The sequence below is a fragment of the Cryptomeria japonica genome, chromosome 6 (genome assembly GCF_030272615.1).
Source record: "Cryptomeria japonica chromosome 6, Sugi_1.0, whole genome shotgun sequence".
Taxonomy (NCBI): domain Eukaryota; kingdom Viridiplantae; phylum Streptophyta; class Pinopsida; order Cupressales; family Cupressaceae; genus Cryptomeria; species Cryptomeria japonica.
This window is the reverse complement of record NC_081410.1, coordinates 553271248-553285514: the sequence shown is the minus strand read 5'-3', so window position 1 is coordinate 553285514 and position 14267 is coordinate 553271248. Positions and strand designations below refer to the sequence as shown.

General features: G+C 37.4%; 1 protein-coding gene across 1 annotated transcript in view; it reads right to left on the bottom strand.

Annotated features, from left to right (window-relative positions):
* The window catches only part of LOC131067302 (MACPF domain-containing protein At4g24290), an 85270-nt gene extending 72498 nt beyond the window's left edge, over window positions 1-12772 (bottom strand). The window contains exons 1-2 of the mRNA XM_058002264.2: window positions 12336-12772; window positions 11870-12108 (exon numbers count right to left, since the gene is read on the bottom strand). Coding sequence (XP_057858247.2) covers window positions 11870-12108; window positions 12336-12599 — 503 coding nt within the window. The 5' untranslated portion in view covers window positions 12600-12772. The remainder of the gene's footprint in view (window positions 1-11869; window positions 12109-12335) is intronic.
* Window positions 12773-14267: the final 1495 nt, after the last annotated feature.

Below are 14267 nucleotides of genomic sequence, written 5' to 3'. Positions count from 1 at the left end.
TTTTATATCTCCATTTCAAAGTAAAGTCTCCACCGTGAGCTTCTCATAATAATATTTTTATCAGAAATTTGTATAGACCTGTACTCAGAGATTAATAACTTTTGAACGAGAAAAAATTTGTCCAATCGCTCTGGTGATGATTTAGGAAACTAGGTTTTCTAAAACCTGTCAAAATTTCAGCCCGATCCAACGGTGCAATTGAAAGTTATGCCCCCCGCACCGAGACTGTTTTTTCTGTCTCAAAAAATCCGTGGTTACAGGTTGCATTAAAAAATATAAACAATATACATGCCAAAATTTGCACATGGATCATGATTTTGAGCTGCCATTTGAAGGAATGAGCTCTATTTTATGACAAAGCTCTCTTTATAATAGAGGAAGATTGTAACTCTTCAGATTTTTTTTGTAATACCGTGAGTTGCTGAAATAATTCTTTGAAAATATTATCAACTACTATCCTTTGTTATCAACATATGAATTAATAATTAAATCCATCTTTAAAAAAAAGCCGAATCTTCCTTTGTAACATGAAGGTTGGAATTTGTATGTGTTAGTGTGGCTATCTCAAAAGTCATCAAAACACTTTTACTCTCAGCTCGATGATCATTTTTTAAAAACATTCACATTTTGAACGTGTGAACTTTGAACTTTGAACCTTGAACCTGCAAGGTTCAAGCAAATGGTTCAAAAACACAAACTGCACCCACAGTATGATGCATTGATTTTTCTTTCTTTCCATTTTCCTACGCGTTGAACCTTGAACCTGAACCAAAAAGGTTCAATGGTTCAAGTTCAATGACCGAAAATTACAAAGCCCGAAATTTGAACTTTGAACTTTTTGAACCTGAACTTTGAACCTGCAAGCTTGAACCAAAAAGGTTCAAGGTTCAAGTTCAATAACATTTGTTCTTATGGGCTTCCATAGAAAAACCTGCATAACTTTTTACTGGGAGCTCCGCTTCTTTTGAAATTTTAACTGTGGAATAAATAAGCTGAGTAGAGCATAACCCAGAAATAATTTTTGCATATGACACATTAAAATCGAGATTTAATTGTTTGGGCATATGGATAACCCAAAAATTAAACAATTAAAATCTCCCAGCTGACATGGATTTTGGCCATAAAAATTGGTCATTTTGGAGAAGAGGATGTTAAAATTATCTCTGTAAAAGAATTTTATGTCATCTTTCACAGAATTTGAAAAACAATGACTTCTTTGTGACTGACAGGTAGGAGATGTCCAAGAGGGTGCTTGAAAATTTGAACAAAGGTGACCGACACTTTCAACATTAAAACATTAGCAATAGCTGGTTTTTAGCTGATTATGAGACTTTACGCACGAGCAAAAAATATAGGGGTAACAACTGGGAAAGTTCGATTTTTATTTTGCAAGTGTTGGGAGCTTACTTTGGTGAATTCCACGCATGTTTGATGCCACCTTTGCCTCCCTACTTGCTGTCATTTGCTTCAAATCTGAGTTTGCTTCAGATTTAGATCTCCATTGTTGGCTGTACATTCAATTTTCAGACTGAATTTTTATTGCCCAGCCAGCTGCAGCTTTAGCGATTTACATTTGGAGAACATTTGGAGGCATTTTGGAATCATTTTCAGACCATTAGAAGGCTGTCCTAAGGTCTGCAACTGTGTTAATGGCTGCTTGTCCTCAAAAATTCATCTTTTACCAGCCATCTTTTACCAGCCATAACTATGTTTCCAAAATTAATTATTTTCATCATCAAGACTGATTTCTATCAAGTTTGTGCATATTTTTGAAGGATTGCAACATGTTTTTTGAAGTTAATTTATTAGTTGCAGGTTGTCTTCAGATTTGTTGACCTCCATTGTTGACTGCGGAAGGTGTCCTCAGACATACTTTGTGTGAAAACACAACCTTTCACACCTTTCCTTAGTCATCGTTGATCCAATATACTCCTTCGCATTTTCGTTTGCATAATTTCTAAGCAGAAGGAGGTATTAATAAATTTTATAGAGGGTTTCCATGCCCTAGCGTTGTCACACTTTGAATCTAATTGTCAAAATCTACCAAGAGTATGGATTATTTTCCTGACTTCATGCTCTAATTAGCTAAAATCTTTAGAAAGTCAGGAATTTTATCAAGAGCATTATTTATTTTCCTAGGTCTAACTTCAAGCTTCGTATAGGTACGATGTCGAAGTCCGGATTTAAGGAAAGGAAAGAACTACTGAAGATGTTGGAGACTGGATTCTATCCAGAGTTCAAGATTTCATTTAGATAGAAGGAGATCACAGATACAAACATGCATTTCCTAGACTTGGACCAGATGCGTCAGTAGATGTTCGGAGTCGGAAATCAGGTTCCTTCCCCAGCATATGCAAACATTATGAAGAGTGGTATTTTTCATGCCACTAGATTTCCACAGTCCATACAGTGCAGTGAGCTTATCCTGGAGTGTGCACAATGTTATGATCCGCTCACGCAAATGATCAAAACTCTCAAGGGCGTTGTCATTGCCTACCTTGCTGAGGATGCTATTGCTGAGGTGTTCGAAATTCCACGCGGAACAGATATGAAGGATGTGACCAAGGATAAATATACAGAAAGATACACGAAGAAGATGGGTGTATGCAAGAATATGATAAACAAAGAGTGGATGATTGAGCCTAGGTCTCATCATTCCAAGGCTCCCAAGACACTCATGTGCATAGACTTCAAAGAGGAGTATAGCGACTTGATATTCCTAATCAACAGAGTGATGGGGATGCCGCAGGGAGCAATATTCGATGGATGGATGTTCTACTTCATCCAGGATTGTCTTAGAGGGACATTAGTAAATTGGTCTAAGATTATAAGTGACAATCTCGACTTTCAGCTGAGGAATGTAGAGCGGTCCAAGTCATTCGCCATGACTTCTTACCTGGTATACCTGCTTGCACGGTTTGTTTCATACAGAGGATTGATATGCAAGGGTGAAGTCGGGAATGGGCAAGGACAATTCAAGAGTCATGAATGCTACCCCCAGCTGAGCATGTATAGAACTGAAGACTATAAGAGAGTGAATGATGCATTCACTATGTACATCACATGGATGTTGCAAGGCGGAATCCACAGAAGATTGTCCAAGGAGGCAACAGAGTTAATACAAAATTATAGATCGTGGTATATTCAGTTTCCCACTTTCACGTACCTTAGGATTCATGGGTTTCAATCTGAACCCTACAGACTTCCTAGGTATCCGACCGACAGAATGATCTTGTTGGAAGTGGTGAAACAACTTCTAGAGTTCGATGTCATTCAAAGAGAGAAGCATAGGACAGACATGACATTCCCTATTTCAGTTGGGAAGACGTCAGAGGTTTGCCAGTCTGCCCTAGCAGCCAGCACTGTGAGTGAGGAGCTTGCATTCTATCAATTTGCTACATATAAGAAAAAGAGAAAGATTTGATCCAGACAAGAAAGTTGGAAGGATCAGGGGAGAGAAGTTCATTCACAAAGTTGACATAGAAGATTATTGGGCCAACCTGATGGACGAGCAAGCAGTGAAGAGAAGAATGTGGTCCAGTTGGTCAGTGGATTTCATGAGGAAGTGTGGACTTTTCCTCATTCCTAATCATGTGCTAGATAACAGAGATCATACACATCCACAGTATGAGAATGAAATGAAGAAGGCAATCCTATTGCCTAATTGGTTAGAGTCAGAAGAGACTGACCTGAGTGTATTGATGAGAGAGGTCTTGAGTTTCTCCCGTGCATGGGTAATAGACAAATGAATAAATTAGTTGATATGGGTGTTCCCTTCACTTATGAAAGGACGAAGCCGAAAGAGTCTACTTCCGAGGATGATCAAAGGACTACCAGTGATGTCAAGATTCATGCGGACGAAGAGAGTAAAGCTCCCAAGAGAAGGAAGAACATGCCAGGAGAAGTCAAGGCCAAAGGGAAGAAGATTGAGCAGGTGAAGAGGAAACAAAAGACTATCATTCCTCCACCTATCATTCCTTCACCACCTTTCAGTGCCTCATCAATCAAAGTGATTGAAGTAACAGAACAGAACAAGGAAACCCAACAGTGTTCCAACACAGTGATACTGCCAAGGAATATTCAAGAGTTACATGCCACAACGACATCTGCACCTCCAAATGAGAATGATGATCAGACGGGATCCCTATTGTCCTTTTGGAAGCTAGTTTGGGAAATGAGATATACGATTTGAACAGGAATAATCTTGATGATGATGATGATGTTATCTCGGCTTTGAGAGGACTTGATCGAGAAATGTGTCTCGATGATGGTATGGAGATGGCCGCTATTCCTGAATGGCTGATGAGAAGTATGGAGAAAAGTAAACAAATGATAGAAGTACAGCCTATTGACGACATTGATGACTACCTAGCTAGGAGTGCTAAGGAGAAGGAACCCAAGAGAGCGGAGATTTTGTCACACATAGCTAGAGATGAGACATGAATACGGATTGCACAGATTGTTGTTCCTATTGCAAGCATGACAGCAGACATTGCTACTCCTATGGATTTCCAGATCACTTCAATTGCCCTTGGTCGTACATCCAGAAAGCAAGAATTTCCAGGAGGTTGGTGAAAACCTCAAGACAATCGATGCAAGGTTAGACAGGGAGATTGCGGAGAAAGAAAAGTACAGAGAAGAGAATATCAGACTTAGAGAGTATATTGCAGGGATAAGGCATGAAAATACCACCCTTATTTCCCCTATTGCAGTTGACCATGGAATACATTCACACTCTGAGGCAGCGAGAGATACACTCTCGGAGGTGGAAAAGTGGATTGAGAATACAAGAAAGTAGGCAGATGATTTCCTTACTCAGTTTGTCCATGCATATGATAGGACAAAAGGGCTCGTATTTAGAATCCAATGTTTGGAGGGAGTTTGGGAAGAATTCCGGCCTATTCAAGAGAAGACTATTCCACGCCTCCAGACTTTGAAGAAGATTCCTAATTCCACCTTGGTCAGCGAGAACATTGTGCACAGTGGAGAAAGATATGATTTCCATGGATGGTATTGTTCATTAGCCATGAAGAAATCAACTTATGAGAACGCCTAGTCAAGTTGTATGGAGATGGAGGGATTGATTCAAGACATTCAAATGAAAATCCTTGCCTCGATTGGGGAATTATTGGGTGTTGATGTTAGTGATGCTAGTGGTTTACACTTAGCCGAATTAAGAGACAACATGAAATTTATGTATTTTTGCCAGTTGGACTCTTTGAAGAAAAGTCAGATAGACGACTTGGTCTCTTTGTTGATTCATGTTCATAGTTCGCAGAAGCTCATGCCAGATTGGGAGAACACTTTAGATGCTTGCTCGGATTCGCTGGACGTGATTGATTTACAGCAGGATACCTTGCCTAGCTTTTCCATGGAGGAGTTAGATTCAGTATTGGCTAGATTCTTGGAGTATGCTAGGAGAGAGAGAGATGCAGGGAGGAATCTTCTAGAAGATTTCCTATTTGATGACTAGGTATCTTTTATTGGGCCATATGTAGGTGGCGCCATTTTTTATGTAAACCCTAATTAGGGCAATTCTAGGGTTTTGTTGGCACATCTCGGCTGTTGATCTTGTATCAATCTGGGCCATCCATTTTTGTAAGAGACTCTATATATGCCTCCTTGTCTCTCATTTGTAAGAGAGAGTTTTTGTAGAATTGTTGGTATATGCTGCAGCTATTTGAATCATAATCATTGTTCAATTGTTGGTGATTTTGTTCTTCAAGTGTTGTTTTTGCATTCATGGTTCTCAATTCCTCCAAGTTAGATTAGAATTTTAGTTTAGAATTTATTTTCATGTATGTTAGATTGAGTGAAAGATTTGTTGAATTCATTTGTGTGGAATCCTTAATCCATACAACTAGACTCTTGCCGTTGGTAAGTGCGCCTTGTGTGGTCAACTGGAAATTTAAGTAAGCTTAACTTCAACTATTACGCGTCCCTTGACAAGCATCAACTTGGATGGTGTCAACGTTTGATGGTGATAGCCTAAAAATCTTTAAGTATATCTTAGACGATTGCACTAAGCTTGTGTCAATACCTGTTTGTGAGACCGCCCCTAGTTTGATTCCACTAGATATGTTCATCATTTCCTACATTCCTAGGCTTAGAATAGATTTCCTGAACCCTATTCCTTTTGCCCAATTTTTAGTAAGAAGTAAATCCAAAGCCATATTGATAAATCTTAAGTTGTCAGTACACCTATTCCGCATCTTCATGATAATCCAAACATTACCGTAAGTCCCCAAGTGAACACATCGATTCACATAGACCATTGAGTTACCCACTCGTCAAGACCTGACATGTAGAAACCTTGGAATCAATTTAGTTGATCTCATTCTTAGCATCTAAGGTGATTTTGTTTAAGAGAGGGTAAATTACCTTGGTATTTTATTCTGAAATGTTATGTGCATAAAACACACATCAACATGTACCTAAACCGATCAGCGCACAAACCCCCCCTCAAAGGTGCGGAAACCACCAAGAAGGCGTACGGTGCCAGCCATACTGTGAGGTTGGTGCTAGCCATACGGTGGTGTTTGTGCCAATCGTATGGTGAGGGTGGTGCAAGCCGTATGGTGGTGTTTGTGCCAACCGTACGGTATCTTTGACCGTACGGTTGGAGATGCTGGGTCAAACGGTAAGTGAATGATCGCCGAATTCCACCCCGGAGTCCTCCAAACTTAGACAGTTCGGTATTGCATAGGGGAAGGGTAATGGGATGAAATATTAATATTCCAGACAAAAGACTTTATTTTCAGAATGAAGATTCATACTTGCCAGAAGAAATAATCTGAGGATTCGCACATGCAAAGAGAAATTATATTGATAATATACGTACAACAGATTACACAGACTCCGAACAGAAGCAGAATAGGGTGAGGAGTTACACCCACCGAAACTGCGGATGCCAAGTAGGGAGGATCTTCCACCTCCGAAATGGCTGACAACTAAACTCCAACTGGAATTCGCATATCTACAACAATGACTAACTTGGCCATATATATGGGCTCCAGAAAGTTTCCCGAAGGGTTACAAATGGCCCGACACCAAAAAGTTTATAACTAACTAATTAATAAAAGGGGCCTGAAATATATTATTAAGTACGGGGCCGTACAATAAATTATTTAAATTGACTATTTAATTATATCGGGGACATTACATCTTTCCACCATTTATCGATGCAAACATGATGAACTCTCCTTAGGGAAGGCCACTAGAAGAAATTCGCTCTCCTACCTTCAAACATGAAGTTCGCTCCCCTTCTTGGATTTATGAAATTCACTCCTCTACCTAAGTTTATGAAGTAGCCCTCTAACTTACCTTTCATCATTCAAATTCAAAATTGTTCTTTGTTAAGACATCAAATTAGCACAAGGAAATGATCTATTAGATGTTTGGCATCTTATTTTGAGTAAATGAAACAAATTCGCTCCCCTCCTTCAACTCATGAAGTTCGCTCATCTCTTCCAGTTCATGAAGTTGAAGTTTGAAGTTCGCTCATGTACCTCAGTTCGTGAAGTTCACTCATGTGCTTCAGTTCATGAAGTTCGCTCATGTATCTTGATTCTTGAAGTTCGCTCATGTACCTCAGTTCATGAAGTTTGCTCATGTATCTTGATTCTTGAAGTTCGCTCATGTATGTTGATTTGTGAAGTACGTTCTTGGGTGTTTGAACATGAAGTTTGCTCCAAATTGAATCAACTCAAGGTAAATGCAATCTCCTTCGCTTCTCTACTTCCAACATGAATTTCACTCATCTCCCTCCAAACATGAAGTTCACTCATCTATCACATTTTGTGAAGTTCGCTCATGTGCTTGAGTTTATGAAGTTCGCTCATGTGCTTGAGTTCATGAAGTTCGCTCATGTGCTCCAATCTGTGAAGTTCACTTACTAATGCTCAAAACATGAAGTTCGCTCATCTCGTTCAAATCATGAAGTTTGCTCATGTTCTTTAAATCATGTAGAAAAAATCGCTCCCCTAGCTTAGTTTGTGAAGTTCGCTCTTCTAAGCTTGAAGATGAAGTGAATTTCAAACCAAAACAAACTCTTTCTCCAATCACTTCATTGTTTAATCAACTCAATCCTTAGGTTTCTCAAGCTTTCATCTACAAGAACATGTCAAACTTTCCCTATGAAGGCCTAAAATGCAAACTTCGTCCCTATCAAGGAGCTCATGAAGTAAACTTTGCTCCAAAGAAGAGGTGATCTCAAATCAAAACCATGCTCACTATCTTCATTCAAATGCTCTAATTCACATTCAAATAAGGCTTTTTAAGGGAATTCGCTCCAAGGGTGATGGTCATGGAGTACGCTCCTAAGGGTATGCACATGAAGTGGAGGCTCTAACTCACTTTCGCTCTCTTCTGCTCACTCTCTCAACTTAAGTGTGCTATGCCATTCTCATCATGAAGTGCTAGGAGGAATTTGCTTTGAGTGAGAGGCACATGAGGTGGATTGGGCTTAGGCACTTACTGCTTTCTCACTCATTCTCCTTCATTCCATTCGGTTGAAATCATGATGGAATTCACTTCATCTATGACCAAGGTGTTAGTGAAGGTTAACAAACTCACTTATTTCACACCTCCCACTAGGCTATCCACCTAACTCCTGGCTTCTCGATCATCTATACCCCTCTAATGCAAAGGCTAATAGCTAAGAACTCTAACACTACCTAGAAAGCAGGAAAAAAGTGGGGGTCCCCATTTGTAATGGGGCGATGTGTGAATACCTCACAACAAGTATGCATCCCAATGGAACACTGTAATTAACACTAAAAAGAAAGTAGTAGAAGACAATGGTGTATGCTGAAAGAGTCTGGTTCAGGTATTATTGAGCCTTATCTCAAAACACAAGACACTACAGATATTGTGAACGAGTGTGTGGATGGCTATATTTATCAGCAGCAAATGATGGTGAATGCCAACTTTGTGCCACTGGGGAAGAAAATGTTTTCTTTTGGCATTTATCATTGAGAAGCATCTACATTTCTAGAAGAGAGAGATTTTTGGTTAGATGATTCTAAGAGTTATTCCTAACATCAAGAGAAACTTATGAGTGCTGGAAAAGATAAATATTATCTTGGTTTCTTTGAGCAGCAAACCACCAAGCAATGGAGATCTTTGATCATGTTGAGGTTCATTGATGGATAACAAGAGCAAATTGACAAGGATGCAAGTAAAACTTCAGGAGAGGCTATATTCCTTGAAAGAATCCCTAGTAGTATCATGAAATAAGAGAGGCACAGATTACAGGACTCTAATCTACATTCTTATTGTAGGACTGGTGCAGATAATTCCCCACAGGTGACAAAATGTGACAAGTTCTCTTCATTTGGGAAAAAAGCATGAGGGCAGAAAAGTAGATAAAAGGTTGTCATCTAAATACTAGAACATGGCAAACATACATGTATCCTTAGAGTACTTGAAAACATGAAAATAGTCAAACTGTTGAGAATATTGTGATAAAAATGCCAGGTTCACTTCCACATAATCCTTTGCCTATCTCTGACAGGCATGGCAGACCAACTGTTGCAAAACTTTTAAGAACAAGGTTGCTTCAGGTGAAACCCACTCGAAGACATTAAGACTGCTTCATGCTAAAGAATGTTTTCAGGCAAAACTTGAGCAAGAAATTTGCCAAAGTCTCAATGCCAAGCACAAATTTCTTTGAATTTATGCAATGCTACTAAAACTAAAGGTGGGTACACTACACTGATGGCATTGTACACGCTGCAAGTAGTTGGCCTCTAAAAGCAGCAACTAAAGTGGGAACATTTGTAAAGGGTTTGATGAAAGAAGTTGGTAAATTTGTTTCTTGAATGTTATCATACAATCACTATGATATTTATGGAGATTTTGGGAAGTATTTCTTACACTTTCAAACTCCCTACATGTCCATGTAGGTGATACTCGTGCTGTGTGTGCACTCCACAATATTTTTGTCATTTGTGATCCTCGTGCTGTGTGTGCTGTGTGTTGCGCCTACTTCTTTGAGAATTGTTCTAGGTTCACTTTATCCTAGAAATAATTTCTTTTAGTAGGAACAAATGAATGATCCATTTGAAGTACTAGCGTGATCTGCCTGCATCATGTATGGCACAACTTCAGATTGGGAGTAGGTTAACATCTTAGATCACCCAATCTTGTCTTGGTTGAGCACAAGCCAATTCAAGGAGGGAGGACTTGTAATGTCCACTTTTTGGCATTGATGGAATGTGGGATCCACTCCTCTAATCCATAGCATTGAGTGAGTGGGTGCCTAGTAGCATAAGAATATCAGATATATAGGTTGTAGTTACTTCAATTAGTAATAAGTTAGTTAATGAAATAAGGTGGTTCAGTTGGGGTGGGCATTCCTTGCTGGATTCACTAGTTATATGGGTCCAATTTAGTTATCTCTGACTTGTTTGTAATTGGACCGACTATGATTAAGGAATGGATCAAATTTAGTTATTTCAGACTTGTCACTTAACTAATTGGGATTGCCAATGATTGAGGAATGAAAAGAGGAAAGCATGGAATATAAGAAATGCTATGGGAAAAGAGAAATACTTCTCAGATTAAAAACAAAAAAAAAAATTATATTCTTAAGAGTGTGACAGCTGTGTAAAACAACTTGTGGCATTTGGAAATAGAAACCTTATCAGACTATTTTGGGGAGAGAAACCCTCAAGAAGCAGATTAGGTTTCAAAGTGTCATCATGGTCATCAGAGATGTTATCAGATATGTAGAGCGTGCCTAGTAAATTGTATCAGACTAGTAAATTTTAATTTGCATAAGTGATGTTTGAAGTAAATATTAAAAACACCAAAAAAAATTATTGCTGAAGTATTTCTGGGCTCATCTTCTGTGCATTTAGTTGAGATTTTTACAAAGTCAATGCCTTCTATGCCAGAATTTATGGAATAAAGACGATAAAATTCAAACTTGGGCCATGCCACAATATATTTATGAAAATAATATCGTTAATGTTATATTTATCTCTATAAGCACAAAAATACGGTTGTAAATCTCTTAGCCATTTTGGTATTAGTTAGTATATTTCAAGGTAGAACCAATATATTATCCTGTTTAGTATTCATGATTCATATTTTGAGAAAATCTTTATAGTCAAGTAACTTCACCAGGTGAACACTTAAGTTTATTGCAAATTTGACCACAAAAAGAAATTGGATATCAGGCAGAATTTGATCAGTGATAGAGTTCTTGTTTCTTCTACAGATTCACCTAACACCATTAGCAGTGGAGCCCGATGCCTCTATCATGAATGAATGTTATATCTCGGCAGTTGCGGAAGATACCGGCGAGTATAGATATCCCGGCAGTTGCGGAGGATACCGGCGAGTATAGATATAACTGTTACTACTGCCAGCAATACTATCATTAGACCAAAACTTAACTGCAAATAGTGCCTCATCTTATCCTGAGGACTGGGGTGAGTAAGGCCACATGCCTAACATCCGATTCGCAGATGATGCCACATGTGAGACCTCGAATCCTCGATGACTTTGATAGAAGTGTGTATTTGTCATGGCAGCTTAGTTGAATGAACATTTGTTAGTTAAAGGAAATTCGATCTCAGTTTTTTTCAATTTCAGATTAGGGTTCATACGAGACTATGAACCCCTTATTTTGAAGTGTGGGGATGAGAATGAAGATTTTATAGACATTTTTCAATACTCCATAATCTCAGTTAAAAGAGTTATGGTTTATCTTTACTCAAATAGGAATCTTCTGTGTGCGAATCTAGCTGATATTTCCAAGGCTGTTGAGTTTGCGTGAGCAGGCAAGTTAATGCAAATCAGATGATGAAATGAAAATTCGAAAAATAAGTTAACTGAGAGCACTGGCTACAAAGAAAATCACCTGGCCAACGCAGTTGGCGCCCAAGAAGACGGGACTGCTTGTTTCACTTCATCAAGCAAAACTGGCTGAGATTTCGTGAACTCAACATTGAAAAGGTTAATAACCCAAGCATCAAACGCCAAAGCCTTTGTACTGGATGCATCTTTCTGCCACGAGGATGTGAAATCATAGGCAGCATTAAAGAAACCGGACGGAATTTTTCCAGGTATCTTAAGCTCCTGATTAAAATGCTCACTCATCTGTAAACAGAGCAACAATGTGAATTGCGACCAAATTTCCATTACCCATACAGTACAATCATAACGATATTTCTTAGGCCATTCTTCATAACATAATTATAAATAATAATAATCTAAGGAACTATATTTTTTGTTTTCATTAAATTTCCCCCTACCCTGAAGGAAATGATTTGTTTTAAATACTGTTCAAAAATTTATTGAATTTTAATTAATCATCTTCAACTTGCCTGCTGGAATGACAGGACGTCGGAACTGTAGCGCATTCTTTCGCCTTTATCACATCTGATGGACTTTGAAACATTTGATATTACAAGGCCTCCCGGTAAAACAAAATCCTGTCTGTGTTCATGGTCCAACTGAATAAGTCGGCGTGAGTTCGAATCTCCTCCTTTGCAGTAAGCGAGACGCAAATCCTGAGTGATGTCAAATCCCTGGCCTATTGCGCTGATTGCCTTAAATGCCTCTTCCCGTGCTTTCTCACCTTTCGCCATGATTTCTTAATCAACATTCATTTCCTTCAAATGCCTTTCAAGATGAAACCTGGGAGAACAGAAAAAAAATTGCTTACACAGTTGCAGTGACAGAATCTGAGGATTCATGAATAGTTACAGCGTCAATTGTGGTGGCTTTAATAGTCAAAGGCAAATATTAGTCAGTCAAATGGACAAATTTTTCTATTAGCGTTTTGAATCATTCTCTGATATATCATAGAGTGGAAAAAACAAAGTAGTGTGAAAAGAGATTTTTTATTTTTTTTATTTTATATGAAATTCAAATTATTTAAAAAAATTTATAATACAAATATAAATCCAGGTATCTTTCAGAGTGAGGCAGAGTGAGGCAGAGTATTTATTTTTTATGATATTGGAAATTTCATGGTTAACAAAAGTGTTCTTGACATGCTTTTTATTTGCATATATTTATCAGATTTTTTAATTAATTAAACTTTAAATTTATATTGAATGAACGTCAATTATAATTTTGTAACTCATATAATATATATTAATAATTATATATTAAATTCGTAAAAAATATATATTATTATTTATTAAGTTTCAATTTTTAAAAAATAAATATCTTTCAAGATTCACTTTGAACTTTAAAAGTCAATAACTTTTATATTAATTAAACTTTAAAATATATAGAATGTTAAGTTTTAAATACTAAAAGCTATGAAAAACGGAGTCAAATATAAAATGTACATTTGATTGTATTTATTAATTAATTAAAAACTAAAATATAGTATTTTTTATTTTCAATAATTAATTAATAAATATATCTATAAACTAGCATACTTATATTTTTTAAAATCTATGTAAAATAGGTTAATAGATATCAAGTTTTAAAAACAAAATTAAAGGAGGGAAAGTAATTCAGTCCTTTGCTCTTTTTCTTAGAAAAAAACAAAATAAAGTTCTAATTTCATAAAAATAAAAATAAAAATCTACCTCCCAAACAAATAACAAAATACTAAAAATGAAAAAAATTAATCATTTTTAAAAGCAAATGCTTTTGCACTACACTTTTTGATATTTAAAGCAGTCAAATTTTGATATTAAAAGCAGCCAAAACAAGGGCGCTGACTCAGGGAAACCCTCTCACTTTCCTCTATCAAAAACCATGATCTTTCTACGTAAGTTCAGCAGATATATAGAAACATACCATTTCTTTTTTCCATGTCTCCTCTTGGGGAGGAGCTTCCTAGCCCATTCTTTGGTGAGAAATTTGAAAAGGGCCATGTAGTCATCGTCTTCCTTGCTTTTGCCTTTGGTAGAACTTTCCTTGTCTTCTGCCAGGGGAGGAGCTTCCTAACCCATTCTTTGGTGAGAAATTTGAAAAGGGCCATGTAGTCATAGTCTTCCTTGCTTTTGCCTTTGGTAGAACTTTCCTTGCTTTTACCTTTGGCGGAAGACACAAAGTGATCGCCGAGCAATGCATCACTCATCATTCAATAAAACTTGTTGTCATGGAATTAACTTCTGATTTGTAAAATATGTTCAAGAGATTATAAGAAAGTTTTGTATGTATGATGATCATAGGTTCCATTTTCTGTATATATTTTTATGTAAGTTGAAGACAGTTCATATGGATAAAAAATTATAATAATACTGTTAAAACTTAGTTTCACAAATCCCACCTAATATTGATTCTGCACCTTT